At 38.7% G+C, this 15,995-nt stretch overlaps 1 protein-coding gene across 3 annotated transcripts in view; it reads left to right on the forward strand.

Annotated features, from left to right (window-relative positions):
* Nucleotides 1–451: 451 nt before the first annotated feature.
* Nucleotides 452–15,995, forward strand: part of slc43a1b (solute carrier family 43 member 1b) — a 36,508-nt gene continuing 20,964 nt past the window's right edge. Inside the window, exons 1-5 of one of the 3 annotated variants that reach the window (XM_084746906.1) lie at nucleotides 452–615; nucleotides 8,122–8,280; nucleotides 9,158–9,341; nucleotides 9,424–9,479; nucleotides 12,820–12,896. In XM_084746906.1, the coding sequence (XP_084603032.1) occupies nucleotides 8,127–8,280; nucleotides 9,158–9,341; nucleotides 9,424–9,479; nucleotides 12,820–12,896 (471 nt within the window). In that variant the 5' untranslated portion in view covers nucleotides 452–615; nucleotides 8,122–8,126. Of the gene's footprint in view, nucleotides 616–7,607; nucleotides 8,281–9,157; nucleotides 9,342–9,423; nucleotides 9,480–12,819; nucleotides 12,897–15,995 lie in introns of those variants that run through there. The other 2 variants (XM_084746915.1, XM_084746898.1) reach the window with 2 other exon arrangements.

Consider the following 15,995-nt stretch of genomic DNA (forward strand, 5'->3'; position numbering starts at 1 on the left):
TCCAGGAACTGAAGCATTACAGGCAAAAAGTTGTGCTGGTTTCATGACACTGAGGGGATCAGACATGAATTAAAATCACCAAAACTGAAGATACGACAGCAGCTGACCATCAGATACAGTGTGTCCAGGTTGTAGGTCAGGACACACTTAGCAAGACTATGGTGCTATGAAGTCAAAAAGTGTGTGTGTGTGTGTATGTGTATACTGGTAATGGTTGGCTCCAAAAACCAGAGGGGCACAAATTTAAAGAGACTGAGGGTTCAGAGTCAGAATTAGATTTAGGTTAGGGTAAGGTGCTAGGGGATGCATCATGTCAATGTCCTCACGAATATAGTAAAAGTTTGAGTGTGTGTGTGTGGGGTCATGGTGGGGTGGGCAAGACTGGAGCTCCATTTATAGACATAGTGTACAGAGAGAGAGAGGTAGCCAATGTGAGCACACGTGTGCCAGTGAATACAGCAGCCACATACAGAGAACCATATCACACTTCAGAGAGAGAAAGAAAGAAAGAAAGATTAAACTATAAAACAGCTGGAAACAGAAGCAGCAGTGAGGAGAACTTGTTGAATCATCACATAAACACAGATCATCTCCTGGAGGAGCTCAACTCAGAAAGTAAGTGACTTTAAACATGTTGCTGTTCAGATTGTTTCACTCTGACACTCGCAGACAAATGTGAGGTGTCTCCTCAGACTGTCTGCAGGGACGATTTCATGACACTGAGTTTTTTGGGGTTTTTTTGCTGTATGGGACTGAGGTACTTCTCAGTCAGGGTTATGTTGCCAAAACTGCATGAGGATCAGTTAGTTTCCAAAAGAGTTCAACTGTCCAGCATACAGCAGGAGCTCTGAGTGAGATTTAAAAAGGAAAGGAGAGAGAAGGTCCACAGCTTTTGTATGATTCAGCCTCTGGCAGCAGATATGTTATTGATGGCTGAGTGTTACTTTGACATTGTCAAAGGTGTTTGTACAACATGTTTACTGTGTTCATGAGCGATTCGTGTATTTAAATAAGTCACCACACACAGAAGTTCTTTTTTTGTAATTAAATGCATTAACTGACAAAAAAATCAGTCACTACTTTGGTTAAAAGGAACAAAATCAGTTCATCTGTGCCTTCTGTTGCTGTCCTCACAACACTGGAAATGATGGTCAGCAAACCACAACTCCTGATAGCTCTGTGTTGGCTGCATTTCCTCTTAAGTTTACTGTAACCGAAAATTAAAGCAGTCATAAAACAGAAACAAGACACAATATTTGAGTCGTCCAGTTTTGTGTGCAGGGAATATACACCAGTGCTTCCTATTAATTACGTTTTATCTAAAAACTTAAAAGTAGTTTTGTTGCCCAAAACAAACCAAACTGCGACCTTTTTGCAAGGTGTTTATTTTTGTTACCATGACAACAAAGGTCACTAGACTATGGATGATGAGGAACGGGACACTTAATGGGAAGGACTGGTGCATGACATGCATGCAAAACTGGATACGCTTCACATAAAATCATGTTTTTTGTACACAGATTGAAGAGAACAGGTTGGTTGAAGACATTTTTCTGTGGTAAAGACATCCAGTCAGCATGTCCTTTAGGGATCCATGTACTGTGATGGGCCGGCATGTCAAAAGCTCCATATAGAGTGTGTCTAGATGAGTCACGAATGGGCCAAGGTGTCCCCTGTGTGTGTTTCCATCAGGTCCAACATGGACGCTTTGTTGTGTTCACTTACACTATGAAGGCTGATGACCTGTGCAAGGTGAGCTTTAAAGTCAGTCTGTGTAACTTCAGCTGCTCAGCGGCCATTATTGCCAGAAGTGACAATTACAGGATAGTGCTAAACGCTTAATACAGTGTAAGAATTAGCACCAGTAGTGTCATAAAGTCAGCAAACTGACTCACTAATGACAGTTTGTCTCAGTTTGTTTCACAGTAAAAACTTTGGATAATGTTATATTACTTGGTAACAGTTCAAGTAAGACTGTGGAGAGCACAGAACTGAGCAGATGACGTTTATCGTTTTTTTATTTGAAGAGGGAAGATCACATTAATTGTTCTTTCAAAAAAGTTACGTGCTCACACTTTAAGTGGGGATTATAAGAGAGGCTGATCTCCAAGTTCATTATTGTTCAGCATCTGGATAGTCTGCAAAACTGAAAAGACTGAATGTTTTGTTGTCTGGTTGTTATGAAGTTAACAACAGCAGTGCTTGCAATTATTTTTTTCAGTGTTATTACCTTATCTGGAGATAACAAAGCTTGTTTTCTTGTGACAACAGATCAATTTATTTACTTAACTGGAGAAAACAAAAGGCAGATTTCTGAAAATAATGAGATTATTTTTTTTAAGAATTCAGCTTTTCATGTGTAGGAGGATATGGCGGCAGGTTACTTTATCTTGTTATCCCAAGAAAATAAAATCAGATTTCTCGAGATAATAACATCATTTATCACGAGTATTCAACTTTTGTTTTGTCGAGATCATGTGGCGATTATGGAGAATTTAAAAGAGAACATGTGGTTAATTTGATCACACGTGATTTCAGCCCACAACATCACTTTCCTGGCCAGACTTCTGCTTAAATGAGGACTGATCTGACAGAAAGACTGACTGTGTTTGATGCTGACTGATCTTTTGTTGTTTTTTTGTGAAAACAGGTTGAGAATCTTACAAAGCTCAGTTTTTGCTCCATAAAATAAAACAAAGAGTGAGTATCGCATAAGCAATTTGATTCTGCTGCCAAACTATTATTTTACTTAAATGTAAAGTTTTAAAATCCTGATTTTACATCCTGGTTTTGAAGCATTTTGAAGCAATTTACTGTGTTTGTAAAATCCTTGACACATATTACCGTGAAAGTAAAATTTTATTCATTACTTAATTTTGATGATTTGCTTTCAGCAGCTGTAGCATCAGTCGATGACAAACCCTTTTAACTTTTAATCAGTGAGGCTGACTGGTAGTGATTTAGTTTTCACTGGTGCAAATGACATTTTGACATCGACCACAAGCGACAACTGAATTGCTGAATTCAAAAATTAACAAACTGACTTGTGAGAACTGAGTTGTACATTTATTGTATATTATAGATATTTAGACTTGGAATTGTAAGATTGAGTTGTAGAGATCTATAACTGAGTTTGAATTGAAGTCAGTGGTTGGCTACTTCTAATTAATTTACAGATATCTATTATAGGAAGAAATTAATCACTGATAACAAGAATTAATATTATGACCACCAGCGAGAAATGAGTTGTGGATTTCCTTAACCCCCGAACCCAAAGCACGCCCATTTCATATTTTCCTAAAGCGCTCAGGAGCGCCAATCATTTGAAAATCATTCCCACTTTATTAAAGCACAGAAAATAGTCCTGAGCTTTGTGTTGTTGTACTTTTAATTATCATAGATAACCAGATATATTACACACCATCCACACACACCACAACAACAAAAACGTTGAGTGTTTTGGTCAAGAACACATCCCATAATCACTATAAACAATGGGACCTACAGTAATCGGGTTTCACTCCAGGCGGTGGTGGATGTTTTCCAGGAGGGAAGTGTGACGAGGACTGACCACATAAATTATGTGATTTTTTTCATACACGTTGTCAAAAACACAACCTTCTGCTGCATTTCTGCTGTTTGTTCTTATAACAAAGCTGTGTTTTCAAGTGAACCGCAGCAACATTTTTTAATTCTCCTGGCATGTAAAGAGATTTTTAAAGGATTTAATCACATCTAGTGCCGAGCTTGTGGATTGCAAACACCTTGTCTCAGTCTCCCCATCCAAGCATGTAGGAGAACTGTGAAACTTGCACGAACCACAAACAGCCCGATCTAGATCCAGTGTTTGGTTTGTCTGCTCTGGGCTACTGTAGAAAAGTGGTGGTTCAACATGGCGGCCTCCACGGAAGAGGAGCTGCCATCTTTGTGAGTATTTATGACTCCTTCTACAGTAACGAAAACAATGATCCTTATCATCAGGTGATTATACACCAATGAAAACATACTGCTGTCATATTTTTAAAAATAAGGGCTCTTCCTGAAGAGCTGAGGTTCTACTCACAACTATTTGCTTCTTGTCAAGAGTTCTTTGTAAGACCAAGTGTTCTATTAATAACTCTTTTATCCAAATAACCATTTTTAGAAGAAAGGGTTCTTGAAGGATTGTTGAAATCCTTGAAGAACACTTTCATCAAAGTTTTTTGTATCATTATATAAAAGGGTTCTTCACAGAGCCCCCTGGGTGGGTTCAGATAAAACCCTTGGAATCTAAAAAAGGTTCTCTATAGAACCCCCACATGAGGGCCCTTTTCCACCAGTGCTGGTTCTTGAACACTAAATATCTTTGCAACCTTCAGGGTATTGTGGAATGCACAGTGATGAGTAGAAAATGACACGCCCACTTTGGTTCTAAAGGAAAATCTGCTTTTTATTTTTTGTTCCAGCTGGGAACCAAGTAACAAGTAACAGGTTATTTTTGGTGGAAATGCTCAGAACAGTTTAAAAATTGGGTACTTGAATCGTAACAAGGCTGGTTCCATGTTGGTGGAAAAGACCTGTCAGTGTGTTCTAGATAGAACAATTAGAATATAAAAAGGTTGTCATAGGAACCCCACCTGTGGGTTTTGGATAAAACCCTTAAAATATGAAAACATTCTCCATAGAACTGGTTGGGTTCTTGTCAGCACATAGAAGGTGGAAAGGTTCTTGAAAGAACCTCCAGAGAGAAAGGGGTTCTCTGTAGAACCTCTCATAGGGGGTTCTGTGCAGAACCTTTCACAGGTGGTTCCAGGTAAAACCCTTCATGTTGGATTGTAGTTAGAATTATCTGAAAGTGTGCCCAGTGTGTTCTCGATAAAACCTTTGAAATATTAAAAGGTTCTCTGTAGGACCTCCTTGGTATGCTCCAGGTACTACCCTTAGACTATAAAAAGGTTCTCAGGAGAATCTCCTGAATGTGTTCTTGATAAATCCCTTGGAATATAAGAAGGTTGTTGGTAGAACCCCCTGAGTTGGCACCCTTAGTAGGTGGAAAGGTTCTCAATGGAACCTCCAGAGAGGGTTCTGGTTGTAACCATTACACCATAGGGCCGTTCTCTGCAGAACCTGTTTTAGTAGGTTCTGGGTAGGTTCCAGGTAAAACCCTTTATGTTGGGTTCTAGGTAGAACTCTGTGAAAGCACTTCAGTTGGAAGCTTTATAAAAGGTTCTAACAGGAACCAGAAAGGGTCCTCCTATGGAGACAAGCCAAAGAGCCCTTTATGGTTCTAGTTACCTGAAAGATACCTGAGCGTGTTCTTGTCAAAGTTACTTACAATTGTTATAACTGCTGTGTTTAGGGTTTGCCACAGGCAGTGATGTTCTCGGTTGTTTTGTAATAAACTTCTGTCATGTTCTACAGAAGCCTGTTTGAACAAGGTGAGAACAAAACAAACAAACAAACAAACTTTGAACTCTTGAAATGAAAACATGACTGCAAGCAGACCCAAGAACCAAGCCAAGACTGTCACTGTTCACCACAGACTGAAGAGTTTCCCTCACATATCCTGGCTATAAATGTATGTGTGTGTGTGTGAGGGAGAGAGAGAGAGAGAGAGAGAGAGAGAGAGAGAGTGTGTGTGTGTGTGTGTGTGTGTGTGTGTGTGTGTGTGTGTGTGTTTGAGAGCGAGAACACTGCTATTTCCACGGTCAGCAGGACTGCCAGTGTGCAAACATGTGCCATATACAGGTGGTGTCATTGCTTTCCAAAGCTTTGCACACACAAACACACACACACACACACACACTGACCACATACGTCCATCAAATATTTACACACTCACAGCTGGGTAGAACTCTGGGTCCATTGATTTCTAGCTTGTTTCTATGCATGCGTGTACGTGTGTGTGTGTGTGTGTGTGTGTGTGTGTGTGTGTGTGTGTGTGTGTGTGTGTGTGTGTGTGTGTGTGTTTGCACGTGGGCTGGATCAGAGCATGACACTTGATAACTCCAGCAGCAGTAGAAGGTCATGTGGGGTCAGACACGTCCCTCTTTGGTCTCATCTTCCCGTCCGCCCCCTCCTCAAATATTCACTGCTTTCCTGTCAGCTCCCGGCTGATGACATCACTGTACAGTATTACCACGACTGTGACATGATGGAAGTGTGCAGTGCTGTTTGTGCTGAGGTGGCTGCTCTTTTATATCTCAGTGTATCAGGCAGTGCTGTGTATCTGAGTCAGACTGCTTCATGACAGCTTTGGATTTACATGATTTTGGCATCAATGTCATGAAATACCTTTAAGGTATAATATGTAACATTTGCACATTTAAATGTCTATAAATGAAGAGAGCTATGTTATATATTTTGTTGAGTACTTACTTTATCCAAAATGTTTCCAACCATGTTCAAACCCAGAGAAATACAGAATTATTCTAATCAGTGTCGAGGGCCGTCACATCAAGAACTATGACTACACTTTTTGATACAAGGGTTCTCCCTGAAGCTCTGAGGAACTTCCCTGAACCATTTGCTTCTGGAGAACCCACTTTTTGTTTGTTTGTTTGTTTTGTTTTCTGTACCACAATATAAAAGGGTTTGGAATATAAAAAGATTTTCAGTAAGACCTCCTAATTGTGTTCTAAATAAAATCCTTGGAGTTTAAGTTTCTCTTAATTCCCATTATGAGTTATCATCAAGCTAAGGATAATCAAATTTTATTCCATATTCTCAAGTTTCAAGTGTGTGATATGAGGTTTGAATATATGGAATGAAAATTGAACTCAAAATTAAATCTGATGTCATCCTACTGGCACCACCTTGTGTATTTTTGTGTTTGTGTGTATTTTTGCTTAGTTTGATGCTAACACATAATGGGAATTACCATTAACATGCTAACTGAAATTAGCATTGCAGTTGCGGTAATATTTTCTTAATACTTTCAGCCATATATTTCCTCTGTGGAAAAAACTAACAGCTGTTGACCAGTAAATCAGTCTGTTACTCTGTAGACATATATGGTGTCAAAAATCTGTACTAGGAAAGAAAAAATGGCAGCATCTATAACACGTAAGAAATATTTCCTAACTTTGATATATCAACTTGAAGGAGAATTATGGACTGTATTTTTTAATTTTTGAGCCCTACCAGTTTTGATAATACTGTACCTACCAAAGTGCTGAGATCTGAGAGTGTGTCTGTATCACTAAAAATAGGTCCAACAGGGCAGCAAGAAACAGCCGTCAAACAATCAGACCAACAACCCTCAGGTTGGTGAAACACACTCGGAAGAGCATGAGAAGGAAAACAGTCAAATTCTTACCAATCTGTCTGTTTATGGACCAACTTCCTGGTTCAGTTTTGCCGTTGATATTCATGCACAGTGAGGGATTATTATTAGTGACATTATGGGTGTGTCCAGTTTCTGTTTCACCTCCAGATAAAGTGACTGCTAATCTAGCCAAACTGTTGACAACTAGTATGATCACATTACATTATGTGAATGAAACTCTGATTTGGCACTAAGGTAGTAAAATGGGGTGGTACAGATTAAGGATTTGTTGTACTTTATAATGTATGCATATTTATAGATTTACAATGCTCATCTCTAGCTGGGCCTTTAAGATGAAAAAAACCCAGCAACAAATACACAAGAGACAATACAAAACACAAACAACAAGGAAACAGACAGCAGAAAATGACACCAACTATAAGACAGTAAAGCACCATAAAATAAGAAGCACCAGATTATTCATGCCTGCATGACTGATCGCTCTTCAAAAACTGTTTCAGTTCAAGTTGGCGATCTAAGCCAGCATCCAGTTTGAGTTCTGTTGGCAAAGAATCCCCCACGTTAATTCCACGGACAGAGAAAGAGTTTGTCCAAATCAAAATTAACATTTGTAATCCATGATTCTTTGATTTAGAGGGGCTACAGAGTCGACATGTCATTCTTTTATTGTTTCAAAGTTCCGACATCTGGGACAAGGGTGTTTTCTGGCTCAGAGCAAGTTTAAAAATTAAAAAATTTAAGCAAAAAACAATACATTTTTAACAAAATAATGGAATTAGTAGGGCTTTTTTTTGGTAGGGTTGGGTGTGGACTAATGTTCTCCTCTGATATGTTTCCTGTTGTTGTGTCTCCAGCAGTCATGGCTCCCAGTTTGGCTCAGGCGTACAGGCGGAGGTGGTGGATGGCTGTCACAGCCATCATAGAGAACCTGCTCTTCTCTGCTGTCCTGCTGGGCTGGGGCTCACTGCTCATCATGCTGAAGAACGAAGGCTTCTACTCCCACCTTTGTATCGGTAAGATCACCATCCAACCAGCTTCTCTGCTCATCTGTAGTGCAGTCACCATCCACAAGTAGACAAGTCAGACACACAACACTTTCCTCTCTTCACCCAGGATGCAGAAGGATTTCTTTGGTGTTCTCATGTACAAGTTTTTCAGAACTCAAATATCTTTTTGTGAAACGCTACAGCAATGAGCCTATCCAGGAACATCGTCCTACTGACAGAACAGTTGCTGGACATTTTGGCAACTTAAGCATAATTGCCCCCTAATATAAGCACCTTGTTTGTTAGCACACTTTCCTTTTATAACATGAAATTATTTCACTAAATTTTAATGTGAAATTACTTGGGCTAACATAACTTACTTTTTCACTGTTGCCATTGCCCCCACCAAGAGGGTGTGGTGTTAATTTCTGAGGACATGCAAAACAATCACTCCAAATGGACACAGGAGGCAGCATTGTTACACCAGGTGGCGTCAGGGTAGTTAAAAGCAAGTATACCTCAGGCCTTAAAGACTCAAACCTCCAGGGTGGTTCATACACTTCACTGATACACCAAAGAATTATAGAGAAACTTCAGGATTTGTGATCAAAGAAAATTTTTATATCATGTCGACACTTCTGTTCATATTCACACACACTTCTCTGTCACACGTCCTGAGTCACAACTCACGAGTCGATCAGTTTATGGTTTATGGTTTTTATAGCACGCGCCCATGACGTTGTCTTGGTGCCCCTCTCAGCCAGGGCCTGTCATGTTGGTCCTAGTATATTGTGTTTATTTTAGTCCCTTCTCAGTGCAATGAGGAAGCTTTTTGGCAGCTGTTGCTTCTCTACTTTCAGCAGTTCACTCTCTCCTGACTTGTTTTTTCTATCATGCTATCCAGAAAATGAGACTGTCCACGCCAATGCGACGTCTGTGGAGAGCGGCCACTGGCGGAGCTGTGTGGAGCAGGACGAGGTGTTGAATCTTGGCTTCACCATTGGATCGTTCCTCTTGAGCGCAGCCACTCTGCCCCTGGGGATCTTGATGGACAAATACGGGCCACGCCCATTGAGGCTCCTTGGCAGGTACGACACACGCTTCTTTTATTTTGTAGCAGTTTTTATCATGACCATCAGTGCTCTGATGTCCGGTTTGTGTATTTTTCAGTGCATGTTTCGCAGCATCCTGTGCGATGATAGCTGCCGCCGCATATGACCCTGAAGGTGAGACACACAACAACACGTCAAACCTTGAATCATCATTCGCTTCTTTTAATCCAAACCTGCTACTGCAATAGCACATTTTCCCCCACACCCACTATATTACAGCTTCAGTCTCATTTTTTTGTAGTTTTGCAGACATTCCTAACATTTTACACACAAGCTTCACTGCAGCATCTTTACATCAGACAAGACAAGAACAGTGAGCAGGTGATAAACAGGCTGTAAACCAGCATCCAGTTTCACTAACTTGGAAGATAAAGTCAAATGTTGCAATTAATACCCAAAGTGGAAAGCACATTTTGCAGCTTGTGTTCCCTCTTCAACTCTGACCTTCCTTCTTTACCATAGATGTGTGCAAACACACATTTTCTCTGCAATGAGAGAATATAACTGACATGTTGAGTGCACCCACTGTCAGTTAGGATTGATGGACAAAGGTACAGAGCCTTAAAGTGGTCATAGAGAGAAAAATATACATATCTAGGCTACATAGAGGACACATAAGAGAACAGTGACAAATCTGAAAACTCCGAAAATGTGCTGGAGAAACAGTGTAAAAAAAAGTGTGAAGAAAAAAATCTTTGAAATAAAAACTCAGATACAAAATAATGTTTGCAGAGCCTCCCAGAACATTATACAAGCCTTCAACAAGTTTCAATCTCGCAAAACTGTATTTATTGAATTTCAAGTTTTGGCTAATTCTTGCTCACGAGAGCCAGTACAACAGATCAGCCTGATTTAGAATCAGTATCAGAAATACTTTATTTATCCTTGGGGGGAATTAGGAAAATTAGGAATGTAGAACATCAGTATATAAAAATATATACAGTCTACTACAATATATGAGGAAAAATAGTGAAATAGAAATATATACAAGTATGTAAAAAGGACAGGTGTCTTGTTGTCTAATCTGTAGCAACACGTGTGTATATACATATATAATACTATATATCTGGAGACACAGAAGAAATAGAAAATAACAAATGTCATGAATAATTTACACTAATGTGCATCTTCTCAGTTCAATTACTGTTCATTTAAGAACCACATCACTTGGTATATTAACTTGGTGATGGATTATTACACACCTTGTCTTCCATAGTTTTGTCACAACAGTACATATTATTGTCCGATAAAACTCCTAGTGCAACCTGGGAAGTTTTTCTTCAAAGACATAATCCATCACTGCTTTATAATTCACATTAATATTAAAACCTAAATCCCTCACACGTCTTTAGATGTTTGGCAGTTTAAAAGTGTATGTTCAGTAGTTTCATCTTCATCGCCGCTGTCAAAAGAGCACTTTTAACAAAGCAGCTGTTCAGACTGCTAATCTGCTGAGTCGAGCCACAGAATATCTGATTTACAGACAGCTGACAGTTTGGTGTATATATATATATTCTTGCTGGACATTTCAACCCAAGTGTGTAACATTGTACACACTGTCCACAAGTTTATAATAAGCTACAGAGCTTCTTGCACATCCCTTTTTCTTGGTGCAGCTCAAGATTTCACCAGTCCACATCGTCTTTCTTTTAATGCCTAAGATAACGTTCTTACAGAAAACTATCCTCACTTTTAACCTCAGATCTATGGCACCAAGCCCCCTCCCCTTTTTTTACTTGTATATAGTAACTTTCTTTGTATGAGACCCCTGGTGGTTTCAAGTATAAACTGACTGCACACCTATATGTTCATACACACTGATGCTCTGAACTACCTGTCAGTGCAACAACTGTACATTAAAAGTTTGGGATTCAACTATAAAATCAACCTGAACTTGGCATCAATTGCTTCACCGTAACGAGGCCTGCACTGAGCAAATATGTAGACTATCAGCATATAACTAAGTCACGTCTTAATCCACGAACACCCACTGTGTATCCACAGGTAATAAAATGTGGGTTCACAAAACAAGTCGGACATAGTGTACTGCACCTGAGGCTCCAGACAGGCTGGTTTAGTTTACTTTAGTTTACTTTACTTTAGTTTAGTTTACTTTACTTTACTTTACTTTAGTTTATTTACCTTTCAGCATTATTACAAGTTCATAAATACACTTGTCATTAAAAACACTGTTTTTACACAACAGTTATTATGCTGTTACAGTGAAACAATCCTAAATTAACCATAAGATTTATAATGAACCAAAGGATTCAAATAGGCCAAAATCTGCCATTTAATTGAGATGTTTATCTCACATCATAAATCTGATATCTAAAACGTTGGAATTGGATTCCTCTATATACAGTTATCTTGTGAACATCAATTAATTAAAACATGAATGAACTGTATCTGGTGGGTGAACAATAGTATTTCAAGGGCTACATGTAGGAAAAAATGCAATACATGTACATGTATCATCCATTCTTAAGAACTGGGACAAATCAAGACCAAACGAGAACAAACATACACTAACACACATTAAAAATGATTAATACTAACATTAATTCTATTTTGTTGGTGATTTTTTTAAGGATTTATATTTATGAAATATATATATAAAGTCTAAAACTAACAATACCTGCTGATAACACAGGTATAAAAATGTGATGTTATAATCATCTTTGTTTTACAAACTATTTTTTATGAATATGTTGGACCTTTAAAGTTGTGCTCCAGATCTCCATCAATTCTTTCAGTTTTTTTTGTTTTTTTTTATAAAAACATGATTAAATCAGGCATAATAAGGGTTAGCTATACCCTAAGGACCTCTAGCTACTTCCTACTTTAAAAAAGGCAGGAATACTGCTGAAGCACTGGTAAACTTTCTATTTTACGACAAAGTCATTCAATAATATTTCTATCAGCTGTGTCTCAACCATAACATGTCAACTCTGTAGCCCTTCCAAATCAAAGCTAAATAAGAATTATGGTTTAAAAAATGTAGATTTTCAGTAGCATTAAGAGAACTCTGAGACACTTTAAAAAATAAAATGGCTGCTCACTACAACTGTGCTGTGAAAAAAAATTAACAGTTAGTCAGCACCATAAGATGTCAGCTCCCATGTAATTAAAATTTTAATCTATAGGAGGTTGGCCTGTTACAAGTTTGATCCTTTCAAATATATTTTTTGAGTAGAATTGAAGAGTAAAAATCAAAATTCAAAATACAATTTTGTCTGAATTCTTAAGAATGTTATATTGTCTTCTATGGCTGCTCTGGGGCTCTGTAAATTGTAAAAAAAGAAAAACGAAAAACACACACACATATATATATATATATATATATATATATGTATATACATAAAATGAAAAAATAATAATAAAAAAAAACTGGATGTACCTTTAAAGTTTGATTGTAGCTCACGGTCTTCTTCATTTCCATGTCTTCCATCAGTGCTCTCTGTCCTCATCTTCTTCGCTGTCTCTTTCAACGGCTTTGGAGGAATCTGCCTGACCTTCACCTCACTCACAGTATGATTCACTCTCACACACACACACACACACACACACACACACACACACACACACACATACACAGACTGTATTTGCAAACTAGGTTAGAAGTGTCAACAATGTGTTTGCAACCGAAAGTTGAGGATGGTTACTTTAAATGATAGATCCTCACATTTCTCAAAACTTCTATACTACTATATATACTCCCATCCTTGTATTACAAAGTTCCTGTGTGTCTCGGTGGCAGCAGGTGAGGTGAAGTCTGTCTCCAGCTCAGCTTCCTCCAGCTACTCCTCCAGGAATCCTGAGGCGTTCCCAGGCCACAAGGGACATATAATCCCTCCAGCGTGGTCTGGGTCCGCCCGGGGATCTCCTCTCAATATATGGCTGGAAAACCTCCACAGGGAGGCTTCCAGGAGACATCCTCAACAGAGGAGCTCTGTTTGCAACAACACTAATGGGAACAGTTCTGTTTGTTTTTAAGTGGGGCTGTACGAGATCCAGTCAGTGTATTACAGTAGATGAAGATAAGCAATGTCGTGCTGTGGACAGGGTCAGCAGCACCTAAAAAAATCAATATCAGTTCAAATGTACACTATATTAGAGAGACTTAACAAGATGTAACTAGATGCAACAAGATGAAACCAACAAAAAAGACGCAACATGATGTAACAAGATGTAACAAGACAAAAATGACCAAAAAGATGCAACAAGACGTAACAACATGTAATGAAAATAGAACAATGAAAAAGACGTAACGAGACAAAAATAAGAGAACAATACATAACGACAGACATAACAAGATGGAAACGACATAAAAGACGCACCAAAATGTGACAAGAAGAAAACAAAGCAAAAGACATAACAAGATGTAAAAATATGTAAAAGATGTAACGAGACAAAAATATGAAAAAGATAAAACAGACAGAAAGTGTAAAGTTGGGAATCAGTACATTTACTTTTACCAGTCTTTTTATTTACACAAGTATCTGTACTTCTACTTGAGTAAAGAATGTGTGAAAGTAGTTGTGTCTCCGTTGAGTTGAGTCCACACCTCGGATGTTTACTGTCTCAAGGTCCATGTCCTGCACTGCAGACAGGGAGTTTATGTACAACATCAGGGCTAAGCAATCTGAACGTCATGACGTCCAGTCGGGGACACAGGACAAAGGTCCCTGCTGTCTGGACATGAACCTAGGATGTCGCAGCCACACTGTACACTGCAAAGACCGCTGGGTCATTAGGACAGCCTACATCCCCACTTCTCCATCTTTCTATCAGTCAAACTGAAATCGCCTGTTTGTGACATCACAGACGGGGGCGTGGCCAGATGTGTAAATGCTCACAGGGTTCAACCTACAGACATGGACTTTTTTCACAACAGGCATTTCGACATGAAATAGGTGTTACCAGTGATACTGAATAAGGCTCCATTCCATTCAGTTTAAATTGATTCACAGCACTGCTTTTGTGCGTGTTGGTTCACTGGAAAGGTTCTGCTACACTAAATGGAACAGGACCTTAATTAGTGTCACTGGTAACACTTGTGTTTGCCTCTTTTTTATGTCAATATCGTTACCATGAAAAGGTCCATAGTGATTGACTGTGAATCGACTGTTTTGAGTCCAGTCCACCTGTCTGCAGTCATATCAGTGTTCCTGTGTGTGTGTGTTTCTGTGTGTTTGTAAGTGTGTGTGGATGTAGGTGTTTGCACGTGGGTTGGACCAGTGTGTGTATGTGTGTGTGTGTGTGTATTTTGGAAAGCACATGCTGTTCCTCTTGTTCTAAATTCTGCTGCGGCCTCTCAGCCAATCAAAAACATGGGTGGTCAACACACCCTCCCACGGCCCTGTCCTCCCGTCAACCCCACCTCTCTCTCTCTCTCTCTCTCTCTCTCTCTCTCTCTCTCTCTCTCTGTTTCTCCCACTTCCTGACCTAGACCAAGTCCTTGACATGGTCATTCTGGTCTCTCTGCTGTCACTTCTCGTCTGCCGTGTGTGTGTTTGTGTCTTTTGTGCTGTATATTATCTTGTTGATAAGCTCTTACATAACTACCTGAGGTAAACAGTGTACATTCCCAGCTGACCTAACTAGCTGTCAACACATCTGGTCCTGTCAAACTCACAGGTGGGAAATAACTTGAGTATTTATTTTTCTGACAACTTGTTTACCTTCACTCCCTACAATTGAATCCAAACATCTGTACTTTCTACTCAAAACAACAACAACAACAACAACAAAAAAACTACTTACATCACTGTGTCCTGCCTTCTCAACAGCAAGACTGATTTCAACCTAAATGGATGGAACAACAATAATAACAGGAAAGCTCATTTCTTGAAAATTACACAACTAGACAAATAAAGAGCATAACAAGAGAAAAAAATGACGTAAACAAGACTAAAGGACATAACAGGACAAAAACAATGTAAAATATGTTACAAGACAAAATAGATGCAATAAGACTAAAAATGACATAAAAGACATAACAAAACAAAACACAACAAAAAAAGATACAACAGGACAAAAATCAACAAAAAAGATGTAACAAGACAACAAAAAACAGTGTAAAAGGCTCGACAAGACAAAAAAAGGACACAAAACCAAAAATAATGTAAAGGATGTAACAAGACAAAACATTGTGTAGAAAACATAACTAGACAAAAAACAGTGTAAAATATGTAACAAGACAAAAAACAATGTAAAAGATGTGCCCAGACAATAAAAACAAAGAAAAATGTAACAACATTTAAAAGTACATAAAACACACATCAGTGTGAAAACAACGTATCAAGATGAAAAAGGTGTAACAAGTTGAAAGAAACAAGAAAAGGGGCCTAAAATGGAGAAAAGGTGAGCTTCAGTTAGCTTTACATAGAAACAGCCAATAGAAATGTCCTTTAGAGGTCGACTTTTTACTTGTAGATTTCAGGGCCTGCACTTTTTCACTTTACTTGATTAAAGAATGTGTGAACTTTTTCACCTCTGGTCAAAGTGTATAAGGCAGTTTGTTCTGTAATAAAGTGACTGACCTGAGCCACCAGTGGTATTTTAAGCTTTCTGCACGCAATAGCTTAAGCCTAAAATCTCCTATTTCCAGTGATCTACGCAGGGGTC

This window comes from Lutjanus erythropterus, chromosome 3 (genome assembly GCF_056507025.1).
Source record: "Lutjanus erythropterus isolate fLutEry1 chromosome 3, fLutEry1.hap2, whole genome shotgun sequence".
NCBI lineage: Eukaryota > Metazoa > Chordata > Actinopteri > Lutjaniformes > Lutjanidae > Lutjanus > Lutjanus erythropterus.